General features: G+C 62.6%; 1 protein-coding gene across 7 annotated transcripts in view; it reads left to right on the top strand.

The window, feature by feature from the left end:
* Positions 1 to 1047: 1047 nt before the first annotated feature.
* SH2D5 (SH2 domain containing 5) overlaps positions 1048 to 15854 on the top strand; it is a 15973-nt gene continuing 1166 nt past the window's right edge. Inside the window, exons 1-11 of one of the 7 annotated variants that reach the window (XM_063353910.1) lie at positions 1048 to 2001; positions 2417 to 2529; positions 3329 to 3540; positions 3735 to 3815; positions 3952 to 4026; positions 7642 to 7785; positions 7866 to 8094; positions 10251 to 10419; positions 10534 to 10636; positions 10740 to 10899; positions 14285 to 14811. In XM_063353910.1, the coding sequence (XP_063209980.1) occupies positions 3457 to 3540; positions 3735 to 3815; positions 3952 to 4026; positions 7642 to 7785; positions 7866 to 8094; positions 10251 to 10419; positions 10534 to 10636; positions 10740 to 10899; positions 14285 to 14622 (1383 nt within the window). In that variant the 5' untranslated portion in view covers positions 1048 to 2001; positions 2417 to 2529; positions 3329 to 3456 and the 3' untranslated portion in view covers positions 14623 to 14811. Of the gene's footprint in view, positions 2002 to 2398; positions 2582 to 3170; positions 3541 to 3734; positions 3816 to 3951; positions 4027 to 7641; positions 7786 to 7865; positions 8095 to 10250; positions 10420 to 10533; positions 10637 to 10739; positions 10900 to 14284; positions 14812 to 15854 lie in introns of those variants that run through there. The other 6 variants (XM_063353906.1, XM_063353908.1, XM_063353909.1 and 3 more) reach the window with 6 other exon arrangements.

The following is a 15854-nucleotide window of genomic DNA, read 5'->3' as shown; positions in this document are numbered from 1 at the left end:
TCTTCCCGCTCCTCTTCTCCCTCTGCCCCCAGTCAGTGGCCAATGGGGACAAAAAAGACCATCTGAAATCTTTCCCCACCTCTGCCCCGCTCAACAGAGCAGCGCCAACATTTAAAACACGCCGCACCGCGTCCCCGGCTCTCCCTCGGCCAGGGCAGCGCCGCTCCTTCGAATGTGACCTGACAGTCTTGTCACTTAACGGCCTTTCGGAAAGAGCTTTGCACGTACCGTGCTGAGAGGAGTGGAGGTACCTCTAGAAATAACATGGGAAAAGGAGAAAATAGCCTTCTTTGAATTCATTCTTTTCACTTGCCGTCCCAGTGTGCGACCTCTAACAGCCGGGAGTTTAAAAAATTCTTATAGAAATGCTCTAAATTGTTCCCAGCCCCGTAAGGAGGGGGCAAACAGCAGGTTAACAAAAAAATCACAGCTGACACGGAACGGGGAGAGTGAAAGCCCCAATCAAAGAGTAATCCGCAGGGAGGTCGAGCAATTAGCAACATTAGTTAATGGCTCTTCCCTAGGGCTACTTGTACCCAAACGGTGGGGTTTGTCAGCGCTTTCCTCTGGGCAGGGGCGAGGGCGAGCCGGATTTGAGAAACGGCTTCTCTCATCCGTAGGCTGTTTCTGGGGAGGAGGAGTCCTGGCCCAGCTGGGGGCTGTTTTGTAACCTCCCTCTTCCCAGTAACATTCCCACACCAACAACCCCACGGATATTTCTTAAAACACTGCTTTTAGAGCACCAATTGGTTTTTTTGCACGTGAGCGTGGCTTAATTTGGCTGCGGGGCATCTCAAATGGGGAGCGTTGCGCTAAAAACAGCCGTTACCTCCCTCGGTCATCACCAAACTCTTTTTAGTTGTGGTTTTAATTGCTAATTAAGCAATTTTTGCATACCAAGCCCCCCCCCCCCCCAAAAAAAAAAAAGCTGTGGGTCCGGTTGTATTTAATCCAAAGGACAGATCCTCGCTTCCCAGGAGCAGCAACTGGGATTGAATGGGAAAATCTTCATCCCGTGGCGGCGTTGCCGGCAGAGCAAGCGCCAGCTCCGCTGCTCGCTCTTCTCCAGTCTCTGCTTCCTGGCCAGACCGGGCTCCGTTATGTTATTTCTTCAGCCCCATCTGTCTGAGGGTGTTTTTTTTCCTTTCCCCCCCCCGTTGTTTCGACGTTTTCAACTCTTCCGGGGCATCTTGCGGCATCTCAAAGCAGCCGGTGCTGGCGGCAGCCCAAGGTTTGAACACCGCCGTTGGGACCCTTCTCCTCGCACCCTCGGGCACCCCCAAGGGGTGAAACCCCATCTTCTCCCCAAACCCTTCCTTCCCTTTCCCGGGATCCCAGCGCGTCCCCGTGGGCTGGGGGCAGCTTTTGCTTCAGCCCTGTGCCTTTGGCCGGCTGGAGGATTTTGGGGACCCCGAGGCTCTGGGGTTTCGCGTGGTTGCTTTGTGGTGAGGTGGGAGCCATCCTCCTTTATTTTATTCTGGCAAAAGCAGGGCCGGGTGGGCAAAACTCCCTAGGGAATTCAGAAATTGGGGTGAAAAGGGCCTGAGCATCGGGGCAGGGGGTGGCGAGCAAGCGAGCGAGCGACCACCTGTGTTAGAAATTGCTTCTCCGCCGGGCACGCAGGGAGAAGAAAAAAAAAAAAAAAAAAAAGGAGAGAGAAAAAAAATCGGTTGCAGCCGCGTTTTCTAAAAAGCCCGAGCCTTTCTGCTCGCCGTCGCTTCCAAGAAACGGAGAAAACCGAGGAGGTAAATTGCAGTGATTCATCGCCCGGGCACATCGGAGGCAGGAAATGAGAGTTTGCCGCCTGCCCCGTGCCCGGCGTGGGCTCGGGCTCGCTGGGGCCTGGCTGGCGGCGAGGCCCTGACGCCCACGGGCGAGCATCCCACAGGAGCCGCCGGAGCAGCCGCCCGGGGGAGGAAAACAACCGGCCAAGGCCCAGAGAGCCGCAACCCGGGGAATTTTTCGCCTGCGTTTCGCCGGAGTCATCGGAGCCAGCTGCCCGTGAGCTGGGGTGGGGGGGCAGTTCAGCGGGATGTGGGGGTCCCTGGGGCTGCTTTGGTGTCTGGGTGTCGCACATCACCCACCCCCCTGCCCGCCCCCCCCCCCCCCCCCCCCAAATTTTGGGGTCAGCATCCGTCCCTTAGGGACCTCCAGGGTGGCCGGTGGGCTGGGGGGCTCCATTGAGAAATGGAGCGTGGGAAAAAGGGGGCGGGGCTTGGGGGCTGCCTGCCCGCGGATTGGCTGGGGGGGCGGGGGGGGAAGGGGGGAAGACCCCCTAGATTGTGCCAGAAAGGAGAGGGGCAACCCTGAGCTGGCAAAGGGGATGGGAGCACCATAGGGACCCCCCCCCGCCCCCCCCGTTAGGATGCACTTGGAGCAGCCGGACCCCCCCCCTTTCCCATGTGTTTGCACCCAGGTGGCTGCGGCGTGGCCTCGGTGACACGAGTTGCGCCGGTCTCAGCCCGGCCGAGGGCTGCGGGGGGGCAAAACCCCTTTGGGTGGCTGCAGAGGGGCCGGGCGCACCCCGCGGTGGGTGCTCTGGCACCCCCAGACCCGCTGCCCCCCTCGCTGGTGCTTTGGGGTTTGCTCCTGAGGGACAGCTTGGGGGGGGCTCGGTGCTGCGTGGCTGGCAGGGAGTGGGACAGGGCACTGGGGGGGGGTCGGGATGGGGTGCGGGGGGACCCCAAAATCTCCCTGGGATTCAGGGTGTGGGACTGCATGCACCTTGCTGGGGGTCTGGACTGCGTGCTCGGGGCGTGGGGGGCACTTGCATCTCGCTGGGGGTCGGGACATGGGGACACTTGGGTTTAATTTGGGGAGGGCATCGCGGGGGTCGCATGCGTCACGTTTTGGGGGGGGATTTGGGGACCCTCGCATCGTGCTTGGGGTGAGGACATAGGGACCACCTGCATCCTGCTCTGGGTAGGGACGTGGGACCCTCGCAGGGTGCTCAGGGGTGGGATGTGGGGACCCTCGCACCGGGGTTGGGGTCAACCTGGGGGGACCCTTGTGCTGGAGTTGGGATGTGGGGACCCCGGCATGGGGGCTGGGACACGGGGACCCTGGCATGATGCTTGTGGGTGGGGACCCTTACTTTGGGTTTGGGACGCAGGGACCCTCGCGCAGGGGTTGGGGTCAGGACTTGGGGGTCCTTCTATTGGGGTGGGGGTGGAGGGACCCTGCATCAGGGCCAGCACTTGGGGACATCCGCATGGGGATCGGGACTTGGGGACCACCGTACGGGGACCGCAGCATCTCCCCGGGGCTCAGCGGGCTGGAACCGGGGGGCGATGGGGGCAGGTTGCGTCCGTCCTGTCCCCTCTCGCAGGGACCGTGACCGGGGGCCAGATCCAGGTTCCCACGCCGCCGCCTTGGGTGGCTCCAGATAATTCGGATGCGGCACCGGAGCCACTTCACCCCATCCTGATCCAGCCTTCGCCCCGAAACCCCGCTGCCATGAAGAAGAAGCCGGCCAACGGGAGGGGGCCGGATCCTGCGCCCCCCCAGCAGCGAGCCCGGGGCATCGCCAAGCCAGCGGAGGTGATTTACCCACGGGCTGGGGGGGGGGAACGACACCCCGAGATGAGGTTTGGGTGCAGGTGCATCCATGTGACCCCCCCCCAAACCACCACCTCGGGGTGTTCTGCTTGCCCTGGCGGGGGGGGTGGGGGGCAGCTATAACATCGTGGGGGGGTTGTTGCTGACACGGGTGGGTTTTTGCCCCCCCCCCGCAGTACGTGGGCTCCTTTGCGGTGGAGGACTTGGACCTGCAGCAGCAAGCGGGGCGGCTGGAGGAGCAGCTGCGGGCGCTGAAGGTCTGGCATCCCCCGCTGGGAAACGGGGAGGGACCTCAAATAACGGAGGGGGACCCCAAATAATGGGGGGGGACCCTCGGGTGGGACAGCCTGGCCCCCCCCCCCCGGCCTTCAACGCCGCATCCCTCCCCGTCAGGACTGCCCCAGGAGGAGGTCGGTGGTGCTGAGGTTCAGCTTGCAGGGGCTGAAGGTCTACGGTGCCGACGGGGAGGTAGGGGTGCTGGGGGGGTCATGGGTGCTGGGGGGGTCATGGATGCTGGGGAGGGGGTTCATGGGTGCCGTGTGGGTCATTGGTTCCTGGGGGAGGGGGGGTCATGGGTGCTGGAGGAGGGGTCATGGGTGCTGGGGGAGGTAATGAGTGCTGGGGAGGGGGGGTTACGGGTGCTGGGGGTGTCATGGGTGCTGGGGAGAGGGGTTCATGGGTGCTGGGGGAGGTAATGAGAGCTGGGGAGGGGGGGTTACGGGTGCTGGGTAGGGGGTTCGTGGGCACTGGGGGTGTCATGGGTGCTGGGGAGAGGGGTTCATGGGTGCTGGCGAGGGGTGTCATGGGTGCTGGGGGGGGATCATTAGTGCTGGGAAGGGGGTGTCATGGGTGCTGGGTAGTTCATGGGTGCTGGGGAGGGGGGTTCATGGGTGCCGGAGAGGGGTGTCATGAGTGCTGAGGGCGTTCATGGGTGCTGGGGGGCGTTCATGAGTGCTGGGGGAGGTCATGGGTGCTGGGGAGGGGGGTTCATGAGTGCTGGGGGTGTCATGGGTGCTGGAGAAGGGGTCATGGGTGCTGGGGGAGGTAATGACTGCTGGGGAGGGGGGGTCATGGGTGCTGGGGAGGGGGTTCATGGGTGCTGGGGGGGTCATGGATGCTGGGGAGGGGGTTCATGGGTGCCAGGGGGGGTCATTGGTTCCTGGGGGAGGGGGGGTCATGGGTGCTGGAGAAGGGGTCATGGGTGCTGGGGGAGGTAATGAGTGCTGGGGAGGGGGGGTTACGGGTGCTGGGGGTGTCATGGGTGCTGGGGAGAGGGGTTCATGGGTGCTGGGGGAGGTGATGGGTGCTGGCGAGGGGTGTCATGGGTGCTGGGGGGGGATCATTAGTGCTGGGAAGGGGGTGTCATGGGTGCTGGGTAGTTCATGGGTGCTGGAGAGGGGTGTCATGAGTGCTGAGGGCGTTCATGAGTGCTGGGGGGCGTTCATGGGTGCTGGGGGGCGTTCATGGGTGCTGGGGGAGGTCACGGGTGCTGGGGAGGGGGGTTCATAAGTGCTGGAGAAGCGGTCATGGGTGCTGGGGGAGGTAATGAGTGCTGGGGAGGGGGGGTCATGGGTGCTGGGGGGGTCATGGGTAATGGGGAGAGGGTTCATGAGTGCTGGGGTGGTCATGGGTGCTGAGGGGGTTCATGGGTGCTGGTGGGGGTTCATGAGTGCTGGGGGAGGTCATGGGTGCTGGGGAGGGGGTCATGGGTACTGGGTGGGGGGGTCGTGGGCGCTGGGGGGGTCATGGATGCTGGGGAGGGGGTTCATGGGTGCCAGGGGGGGTCATTGGTTCCTGGGGGAGGGGGGGTCATGGGTGCTGGAGAAGGGGTCATGGGTGCTGGGGGAGGTAATGAGTGCTGGAGCGGGGGGGTTACGGGTGCTGGGGGTGTCATGGGTGCTGGGGAGAGGGGTTCATGGGTGCTGGGGGAGGTGATGGGTGCTGGCGAGGGGTGTCATGGGTGCTGGGGGGGGATCATTAGTGCTGGGAAGGGGGTGTCATGGGTGCTGGGTAGTTCATGGGTGCTGGAGAGGGGTGTCATGAGTGCTGAGGGCGTTCATGAGTGCTGGGGGGCGTTCATGGGTGCTGGGGGGCGTTCATGGGTGCTGGGGGGCGTTCATGGGTGCTGGGGGAGGTCACGGGTGCTGGGGAGGGGGGTTCATAAGTGCTGGAGAAGCGGTCATGGGTGCTGGGGGAGGTAATGAGTGCTGGGGAGGGGGGGTCATGGGTGCTGGGGGGGTCATGGGTAATGGGGAGAGGGTTCATGAGTGCTGGGGTGGTCATGGGTGCTGAGGGGGTTCATGGGTGCTGGTGGGGGTTCATGAGTGCTGGGGGAGGTCATGGGTGCTGGGGAGGGGGTCATGGGTACTGGGTGGGGGGGTCGTGGGCGCTGGGGGGGTCATGGATGCTGGGGAGGGGGTTCATGGGTGCCAGGGGGGGTCATTGGTTCCTGGGGGAGGGGGGGTCATGGGTGCTGGAGAAGGGGTCATGGGTGCTGGGGGAGGTAATGAGTGCTGGAGCGGGGGGGTTACGGGTGCTGGGGGTGTCATGGGTGCTGGGGAGAGGGGTTCATGGGTGCTGGGGGAGGTGATGGGTGCTGGCGAGGGGTGTCATGGGTGCTGGGGGGGGATCATTAGTGCTGGGAAGGGGGTGTCATGGGTGCTGGGTAGTTCATGGGTGCTGGAGAGGGGTGTCATGAGTGCTGAGGGCGTTCATGGGTGCTGGGGGGCGTTCATGAGTGCTGGGGGAGGTCACGGGTGCTGGGGAGGGGGGTTCATAAGTGCTGGAGAAGGGGTCATGGGTGCTGGGGGAGGTAATGAGTGCTGGGGAGGGGGGGGTCATGGGTGCTGGGGAGGGGGTTCATGGGCGTTGGGGGGGTCATGGGTAATGGGGAGGGGGTTCATGAGTGCTGGGGTGGTCATGGGTGCTGAGGGGGTTCATGGGTGCTGGTGGGGGTTCATGGGTGCTGGGGGGGTCATGGGTGCTGAGGGGGTTCATGGGTGCTGGAGAGGGGTGTCATGAGTGCTGAGGGGGTTCATGGGTGCTGGGGGGGTCATGGGTGCTGGGGGGGTTCATGAGTGCTGGGGGAGGTCATGGGTACTGGGGGAGGTAGTGAGTGCTGGGGAGGGGGGGTCATGGGTGCTGGGTGGGGGGGTCGTGGGCGCTGGGGGGGTCATGGGTGCTGGGGAGGGGTTCATGGGTGCCAGGGGGGGTCATTGGTTCCTGGGGGGGGGGGGGGTCATGGGTGCTGGGGGTGTCATGGGTGCTGGAGAAGGGGTCGTGGGTGCTGGGGGAGGTAATGACTGCTGGGGAGGGGGGGTCATGGGTGCTGGGTGGGGGGTTCATGGGCGTTGGGGGGGTCATGGGTAATGGGGAGGGGGTTCATGGGTGCTGGAGAGGGTGTCATGGGTGCTGGGGGAGGTAATGAGTGCTGGGGAGGGGGGGTCATGGGTGCTGGGGGGGTCATGGGTGCTGGGGAGGGGTTCATGGGTGCCAGGGGGGGTCATTGGTTCCTGAGGGGGGGGGTCATGGGTGCTGGGGGTGTCATGGGTGCTGGAGAAGGGGTCGTGGGTGCTGGGGGAGGTAATGACTGCTGGGGAGGGGGGGTCATGGGTGCTGGGTGGGGGGTTCATGGGCGTTGGGGGGGTCATGGGTAATGGGGAGGGGGTTCATGGGTGCTGGAGAGGGGTGTCATGGGTGCTGGGGTAGGTAATGAGTGCTGGGGAGGGGGGGTCATGGGTGCTGGGTGGGGGGTTCATGGGCGTTGGGGGGGTCATGGGTAATGGGGAGGGGGTTCATGGGTGCTGAGGGGGTTCATGGGTGCTGGTGGGGGTTCATGGGTGCTGGGGAGGGGGGGGTCACGGGTGCCGGCAGCGGGTCGAGGGTGCTGGGTGCTGCTGGAAAGGTACTTTGGGGGGGGGATTTCACCGCTCCCAGCGCCCCTTTTTTGCTTTTTGCTTCCCTTTTCCAACCCGTGGTGCGAAGAGGGGTGACCCCGGCACCGCTTGCACCCCACGGCGGGTGAGGGGGGTGTCCCCACTGACCCCCCCCGACCCCCCCCCCCCAACTTCTTTGTCCCCGCAGACCCTGCTGATGGCGCACGCTCTGCGCCGCATCCTCTACAGCACGTGGCGACACGCCGACCACCAGTTCGCCTTCGTGGCCCGCAATCCCCGCAGCCCGGCCACCGCCCTCTTCTGCCACCTCTTCGTGGGGCCCCCGGCCGAGGTGCGTGCCCCAAACCTCCCCCACTCCCCCCCCCCCCAAAATACACCCTTATTATTATTATTTTTAATATTTGCCGGCAGCTTCTCTTGCCTCCCGCAGGTCCAGACCCTGCACCTCCTGCTCTGCCGCTCCTTCCAGCTGGGCTACCTGCTGGCACACCCCGAGGAGCAGGCGGGCGACGGGGACCCCCCGGGGCCGGGGGTGCTGCGGGAGCCCCTCAACCCCGAGGAGGTGTCGCGCAACGTCAACGCCCTCGTCTCCTTCCGACGCCTGCCCGCGCCCCCCGCCCTGGGCACCCGGGCACCGGGGGTGGGTGCACCCCCAAGAGGCGGGGGTGGGGGTGGGGTTGTGGTGGGGCGATGGCGGCGGTGGCTTGCGCGGCACGGTATCGCGCCGCGCGGCGGGGTTAGGGTGGGTTTCTTTTTTTTCGCACGGTGTCTTGCACGGCCTGTCCGCGTGTGGCAGTTTTTTCGCAGGACGTTTTGCCCGGCGCTTCTTGCCCGGCGTTTTTCTTGCCCGGCGTTTTTCTTGCCCGGCACGTTATCGCTCGGCGGGTTATGGCATGGTGTCTTGCGCGGCCCTTTATTTTTTATTTATTTTTTTTTTTCCTTAGCGGAGTATTTCCTTGCACAGCTGCGCGTCCTCGGCATTTTTTGCAGGGCAGCTTTTTTCACAGCGTTTTGCCCGGCACTTCTCGTGCGGCGTTTTTCCTGCGCGGCGCGTTACCGCATGGCGCGTTATCGCACGGCACGTTGTCGCACGGCGTCTTGCGCAGCCCCTTTCTTTTCTTTTTTTTTTTCTTTTTTTTTTTTTTTTCACTGCACTGCCGCACGTCCACGGCGCCTTTTTGCAGGGCAGCTTTTTGGAAAACCGGCGTTCGCGTGGCGTTTTTTTGGCGCCTGGTGTTTCGCCTTCGAAGTTCTCTTGCATGACTTTTTCCTCGCGGGAGGTTTCGCGGGCGCGTCATCGCACAGCACGTTTTTGGGGTGTTTTTTGTGGGTTTTTTTTTGGCGGGATGTCTCGCACGGCCGGTTCTCGCGGGGCTTTTTTTTTTGTTTTGTTTTGTTTTTTTTTTTGCGCGGCCTTTCTGTCACAGCGGTATTTGGGCGGCATTTTTTGCGCGACGTTTGGCCTGGCACTTCTTGCCCGGCCTTTTCCTTGCCCGGCGCGTCGCACGGCACAGGATGTTTTCGCACAGTGCCTTGCACAGCTTTTCTTGCACAGGCTTTTTTTTTTTTTTGCACGGTGTCTTGCACGGCCTTTCTTGCACCGCCCCCTTTATTTTGCGCAGCGTTTCACTCCCCGGCCGTGCGTCCGCGGCACTTTTTGCGGGGCGGTTTTTTCGCAGGGCGGTATTTGCGCGGCGTTTCTTTGCACAGGCTTTTGCTGGGTTTTGGTTTTTTTCCTGCCAGTCCTTGCGCGGCGCTTGTCTTGCACGGGGCGTTATCGCACGGCGCGGTTTTTTATGCACGGCGTCCTGCGCGGCCTCTTTTTTGCGCGGCCCTTTTTTTTTTTTGGTTCGTTTTTCTTCTTGCACAGTATTTCTTTGCGCAGCGCTTTGATTTCACGGGGCTTTTCGCAGGGCGATTTTTTTGGCGCAGCGGTAGATGCATGGTGTTTTGGGGGCACGGCGTTTGCCTCGCACGGCGCGTTATCGCGCGGCACAGGGGTTGGTTTTTTTTGCACGGTGTCCCGCGGGGCCTTTCCTCGCGCGGCCTTTTTGCGCCGCTTTTCTTTGCGGAGCTGGAGAGACACCGGGTTTTTGGGGGGGCCTTTTCTTGCCCGGCGTTTGGCACGGCCTTTTTTGAAAGGGTATTTTGCCGGGCAGTTATTTCGCGCGGTCTTTCCGTACGCGGCCTTTTCTCGCACGGCGTTTTGGCCTCGAGTGCCTCCGCACGGAGTTTTTTGTGGTTTTTTTTTTTGCCACCGCGTTTCTTGCGTGGTCTTTCGCGCTGCGACTTTTTTTGCACGGTGGGGTTTGGTTTTTTGTTTGTGTTTTTTTTTTGGTTTTTTTTTTTTGCATCGCTATTCTTGCACGGCGTTTTTTGGCACGGCCTTTCGCACGGCATCATTTTTGGCATGGCGGGTTTTTTTTCGCACGGCGTTTTCGCGGGGCGGGTTTTTTTTTCACCGTCGTGGTTTTTTGCAGGGCGTTTCGCGTGGCTTTTTTTTTTTTTTTTTTTTTTTTGGCCGCCGCGGTTTTTTGCCACGGCATTTTTTTTTTTTTTTTGCATGCTGTTTTTGCGCAGCAATTTCTTTTTTTCCGTGGTGTTTTTTGGCAATCGCTTTTTTGGCATTTTTTATTTTTGCATGGCTTTTTTTTTTTTTTTTCCCCTGTGGCTTTTCTGGCGTACCATTTTTTTTGCACGCCATGGATTTATTTTTTTTTGCACGGTGCTTTGCATGCCGTTCCTCCCACCAAACGCCCCCCAGACCCCCCCTCACGGCCCCTCCACCCCCTCCAGGAGCGTCGGCCGGAGGCGGAGGGCAGAGCCGGCGCCTGGCGCCCGGGGAACCCCTACTGCTCCCCGGTTTTGGTGCGGAAAAAAGCCATTCGCAGCAAAGTCCTGCGCTCGGGGGCTTACCGGGACTGCGGGGGCGAGAGCCAGCTCCACCAGCCGCCCCGCGACGCCGGTGAGTCCCCACAAGGGGAAACTGAGGCACAGAGTGGGACACGCACACGCATACACGTGACCCCGATTCCATGGGGGATTTTGGGGTGAGGAGGGGATTAACGGGCTCCCGCAGGGGCGGCGGGATGGGAGAGCAAAGGGGCGAGGAGCTTGGCCTTCCTCCCCGAAGACGAGAGCGTCCTCGCCGAGAGCGTGTGGGCCTTCGCCGGCATCGCCAGGTGAGCGCATGGGAGCCCCCCGGCTCCTCGCCGCCCCCCCCCCCCTCACCCCATCCCTGTCCCCCGTCCCCCCCGCGCCCACCCGCCGCCGCCTCCTCCCCAGGGCCGGGGGCATCGCGCTGCTGCGGCGGGACGTGCCCGGCGCCTTCCTGCTGCGCCCCGAGCCCGGCCTGGCCCCGCGCTGGTGCCTGTGGGTGCGGGCGCCCTGCGGCGTCGTCCCCTACGGCCTCTGCAGGACGCAGCAGGGCAGGTTCTGCGTGGAGGTGAGGGGCTGCGCGGGGCGGGGGCGACGGAGGCGGGAGGGCAGCGGGGAGGGGGTTGGTTTGTGGTTGCAGCGGGGCACGGTTGCACTCGGGTACGTGCGTTTGATGCGTCTGTGCGTGGGTGCATCGGCGCATGGCGGCATCGGAGCATCTGTGCATGGCGGCATCGGTGCGTGGGTGTACCGGTGCATTTGGCGCATCGGCGCGTGGCTGCATCGGTGCATCTGTGCGTGGCTGCATTGGCGCATGGATGTACCGGTGCATTTGGTGCGTGTGTGCATGGCTGCATTGGTGCGTGAGTGTACATGTGCACCTGTGCGTGGCTGCATCGGCGCGTCTGTGCGTGGCTGCATTGGCGCATGAGCGTACAGGTGCACCTGGGCATGGCTGCGTTGGTGCATGGATGTACCAGTGCATTTGGTGCATCGGTGCATGGCTGCACTGGTGTGTGGGTGTACAGGTGCACCTGTGCATGGCTGCATCGGCGCATCTGTGCATGGCGGCGCTGGTGCGTGGGTGTACCGGTGCATTTGGTGCATCTGTGCGTGGCTGCATCAGTGCATCTGGGCATGGCTGCGTTGGTGCATGAGTGTACAGGTGCACCTGTGCGTGGCTGCATTGGTGCGTGCATGTACCGGTGCATTTGGTGCGTGGCTGCATTAGTGCATCTGGGCATGGCTGCATTGGTGCATGAGTGTACAGGTGCACCTGTGCGTGGCTGCATCAGTGCATCTGTGCATAGCTGCATTGGCGCATGGATGTACCGGTGCATTTGGTGCATGGCTGCTTTGGTGCATGAGTGTACAGGTGCATCTGTGCATGGCTGCATCGGTGCACCTGTGCATAGGTGCATTGGCGCATCTCTGCATAGCTGCATTGGCGCATGGATGTACCGGTGCATTTGGTGCATGGCTGCATTGGTGCATGGATGTACCGGTGCATTTAGTGCATCTGTGCGTGGCTGCATTGGTGCATGAGCATACAGGTGCACCTGTGCATGGCTGCATTGGTGCATCTGTGCATGGGTGCATGAATGTGCTGGTGCATTTGGTGCATCTGCACATGGATGCGCTGGTGTGTAAGTACATTTGGTGCATCGGTGCATGGCTGCATTGGTGCATGGATGTACCGGTGCATTTGATGCATGTGCGCATGGATGCACTGGTGTGTACGTACACTTGGTGCACAGATGCATCAAATGCACTTACACACTGATGCATCCACACACAGACACACCAAATGCACCACTGCATCAATGCACAGATGCGCTTAGGCAGGGCGCCAAATGCACGTGCGCCGCAGTGCATCAGTGCATGGAGGCACTGGTGGATGGTACCCGTGCATTTGTTGTACCGTGTAAGTGCATTTGTGCACCTGTGCATTGATGGACCGGTGCATTTGGTGCATCCGTGAGCGGATGCATTGGTGCACAGATGCACTGGGGCATGTGTGCATTTGACGCACTGCGTAAGTGCCTTTGTGCACCGATGCATTCGGTGCGTCTCTGTGTGGACGCACTGGTGTGTAAGTGCATTTGGCGCATCTGTGCGTGGATGCATCGATGCATGGGGGCGCTGGTGCATTTGGTGCCTGTGGGCATGGATGCACTGGTGCACGGATGCACTAGGGCGTACGTGCAGTTGGTGGCATGGATGTACCGGTGCATTTGGTGCATGGGTGCATGGGTGCAGCGGTACACAGGTGCATGGGGCTGTACATGCCTTTGATGCACTGTGTAAGTGCATTTGACGCCTGTGCATCGACGCGCTGGTGCGTTTGGTGCACCTGTGCATGGATGCACTGGGGTGTACGTGCATTGGGTGCATTTGCTTCGCGGTTGCATGGGTGCGCAGGCAAACGGGTGCCTCGGAGCGTGGGGGCTCGGAGGCATCTCCCTGGCTGCAGCAGTGCTGGGGAGCCCCTGTGCATGGTGCACGGGGGGGTCGGTGCCTGGGCACGTTTGATTCTTGCACGCGTTGGTGCACGGGCGCCTCCGTGCATGGCGCAGGGCGCACGGGTACCAGCGGGTGCGGGTGCACGGGGGCACCCATGCTTCGGCGTGCAATTACACTAGACGCACGAGTGCACCTGTGCCCGGGGGCACCGCTGTGAGCGTGTTTGATTCACGTGAATGCATTTTGAGGTGCGGGCGCGTCAGCGCACGGGGCGCAGCGCCGCGTGCATGCACGGCGCACGGGCGCATCCCCGTGGGCACGCACGGGCGCGTTGGGTCCATGCATGTACCCGTGCGCGGGTGCGTCGGGCTGGTGGGTGCGTGACGCACATGTGCACGGGTGCTTCTGCGCATGGGTGCCTTTGCTGCGTGGGTGCCAAGGTATTTGGTGCGCGGGTGCTTTTGCTGCATGCCTATATGGTGCATGGGTGCATGGGGGTTTTGGCGCACGGGGTTTTTGGTGCGTGGGTGCCTTGGCTGCATGGTTATATGGTGCATGGGTGCCTTTGGTGCATGGGGGTTTTGGTGCATGGGGGCACCTGTGCATGGGTGCACGGGGTTTTTGGTGCACGGGGTTTTTGGTGCATGGGGGCACCCGTGCATGGGTGCACGGGGTTTTTGGTGCGCGGGTGCCTTTGCTGCGTGGCTATATGGTGCATGGGTGCGCGGGGGCCTTTGCTGCATGGGTGCACGGGTGCCTTCAGTTCGGGGGTGTACGGGTGCCTTTGCTGCATGCCTACATGGCGCATGGGTGCATGTGGTTTTGGCGCATGGGTGCACGGGTGCCTTTGGTGCACGGGTGCACAGGGTTTTTGGTGCATGGGTGCCTTTGCTGCATGGGTGCATGGGTTGTTGGTGCATGGGTGCACGGGGGTTTTGGTGCGCGGGTGCACCTGTGCCTGGGTGCACGGGGTTTGTGGTACGCGGGTGCCTTTGCTGCATGCCTATATGGTGCATGGGTGCCTTTGGTGCATGGGTGCACGGGGGTTTTGCTGCATGGGTGCCTTTGCTGCATGGGTGCGTGGGTTTTTGGTGCATGGGGGCACCTGTGCATGGATGCACAGGGTTTTTTGTGCACGGGTGCCTTCAGTTCGGGGGCGTACGGGTGCCTTTGCTGCATGCCTATATGGCGCATGGGTGCATGTGGTTTTGGTGCATGGGTGCACGGGGGTTTTGCTGCATGGGTGCCTTTGCTGCATGGGTGCACGGGTGTTTGGTGCATGGGTTTTTTGGTGCATGGGTGCGCGGGTGCCTTTGCTGCATGGGTGCACGGGGGTTTTTGGTGCATGGGGGCACCTGTGCAATGGGTGCACGGGGTTTTTGGTGCGCGGGTGCCTTCAGTTCAGGGGTGCCCGGGTGCCGTGTGACCCCCAGCCGAGCCGGGGCGGGGGGTGGGGGGGTGTCTCACCTCTCCCCTCTCCCCGCCGGCAGCACTCCAACGCCGAGTTCTCCAGCGTGGCCGCCCTCCTGGCTCACTACTCCGGGGGACCGGGGGGCTGCTTCTGCCGCTTGGCTACCGGTCGCCGCAACCCTGGCTACGAGGAACGGGACCCCGGCGGCCAGGCCAGCGCCTGGGGGGAGGCCGCCTGGGCCCCCGCCGCCCCCGTCGGGGCGCAGCACGAGCGGGGTTAGGCCCCGCCGCCCCCCAAAAATCCCCCTCCAGCTTTAAATGGCTGCCCCACGTACGGCTGCCGTACGACGCCTGCGGCAATAAACGGCTGTCGTGCCACCGGCGCAGGGGTCTGCTGGTCAAATGGTGTTCCCACTAGCCCGCTGCGTTGCACGCTCATGCGCTCGCACGCGTGCACCCGCACGCTCCGGTGCACACGCGGCCTCGTGAACGTGCGCTCCCGCTCGCACGCGCGTTGGCGTCCTGGCGCGCGCGCGCGTAGTCGCACCGTGCGCTGGCGCCCAGGGGCACTGACGCGCTCGCACGCTCGCGCCGTGCGTTCGCGCGTGCGCTCCCACGTGCACCGCGCACGCTCACGCGCTCCCACGCGCCCGCAGTCGCAAGCTCTCGTGCGCTCGCACCCTCAGGCGCTGCTGCGCTCGCACTCCCACGCGCTTGTGCAGCTGCACGCACGCGGGCTCGCCCTCTCTTGCACGCTCGGGGCTCACGCTCACACGCCGGCGGGGCCAAGCGCCTGTTGCACGCGTGTGGCTCACACTTGTGCATTGCGCACCCGTCGCACACTCAGGGCTCACACTCATGTGCCGTCAGGGCTGTGCACCCTTGCACAATCAAGGCTCACACTTGTGCACAGTGCACCCGTCGCACACTCGGGGCTCACACTCGTGCACTGGCTGGACCGTGTACCTGTTGCACGCTCAGGACTCACACTCGTGCACAGTGTCCCCATCACACACTCGGGGCTCACACTCGTGCACTGTGTATCCCTTGCACACTCAGAGCTCACACTCGTGTGCTGTGCATGCATTGCACACTCAGGACTCACACTCGTGCACTGGCTGGACCATGCACCTCTTACACGCTCGGGACTCGCACTCGTGCCCTGGGCACACGTCACACACTCAGGACTCACACTCGTGCACTGCGCACATGTTGCACGCTCAAGGCTCACACTCGTGCACGGTGCCCCCATTGCACACTCAGAGCTCACACTCGCGCACTGTGCCCCCGTTGCACGCCTGGGGCTCACACTCGCGCACTGTGCATCCATTGCACACTCAGAGCTCACACTCGTGCACTGTGCATGCATTGCACGCTCAGGGCTCTCACTCATGTGCCGACAGGGCTGTGCACTGTTGCACACTCAGAGCTCACACTCGCGCAATGCACCCCTGTTGCATACTCAAAGCTCACACTCGCACGCTGTGCATCCATTGCACACTCAGAGCTCACACTTGTGCACTGTGCACCATTGCACACTCAGAGCTCACACTCGTGTGCTGTGCCTCTGTGCGAGCTCACACTCATGCACGGTGCCCCCGTTGCACGCTCAGGGCTCACACTCACGAACTGTGCACTGTTGCACACTCA

The sequence above is a fragment of the Chroicocephalus ridibundus genome, chromosome 16, assembly GCF_963924245.1.
Source record: "Chroicocephalus ridibundus chromosome 16, bChrRid1.1, whole genome shotgun sequence".
NCBI classification, from domain to species: Eukaryota; Metazoa; Chordata; class Aves; order Charadriiformes; family Laridae; genus Chroicocephalus; species Chroicocephalus ridibundus.
Note: the sequence above shows the minus strand (reverse complement) of the source record. Positions and strands in the feature narration are given on the sequence as shown.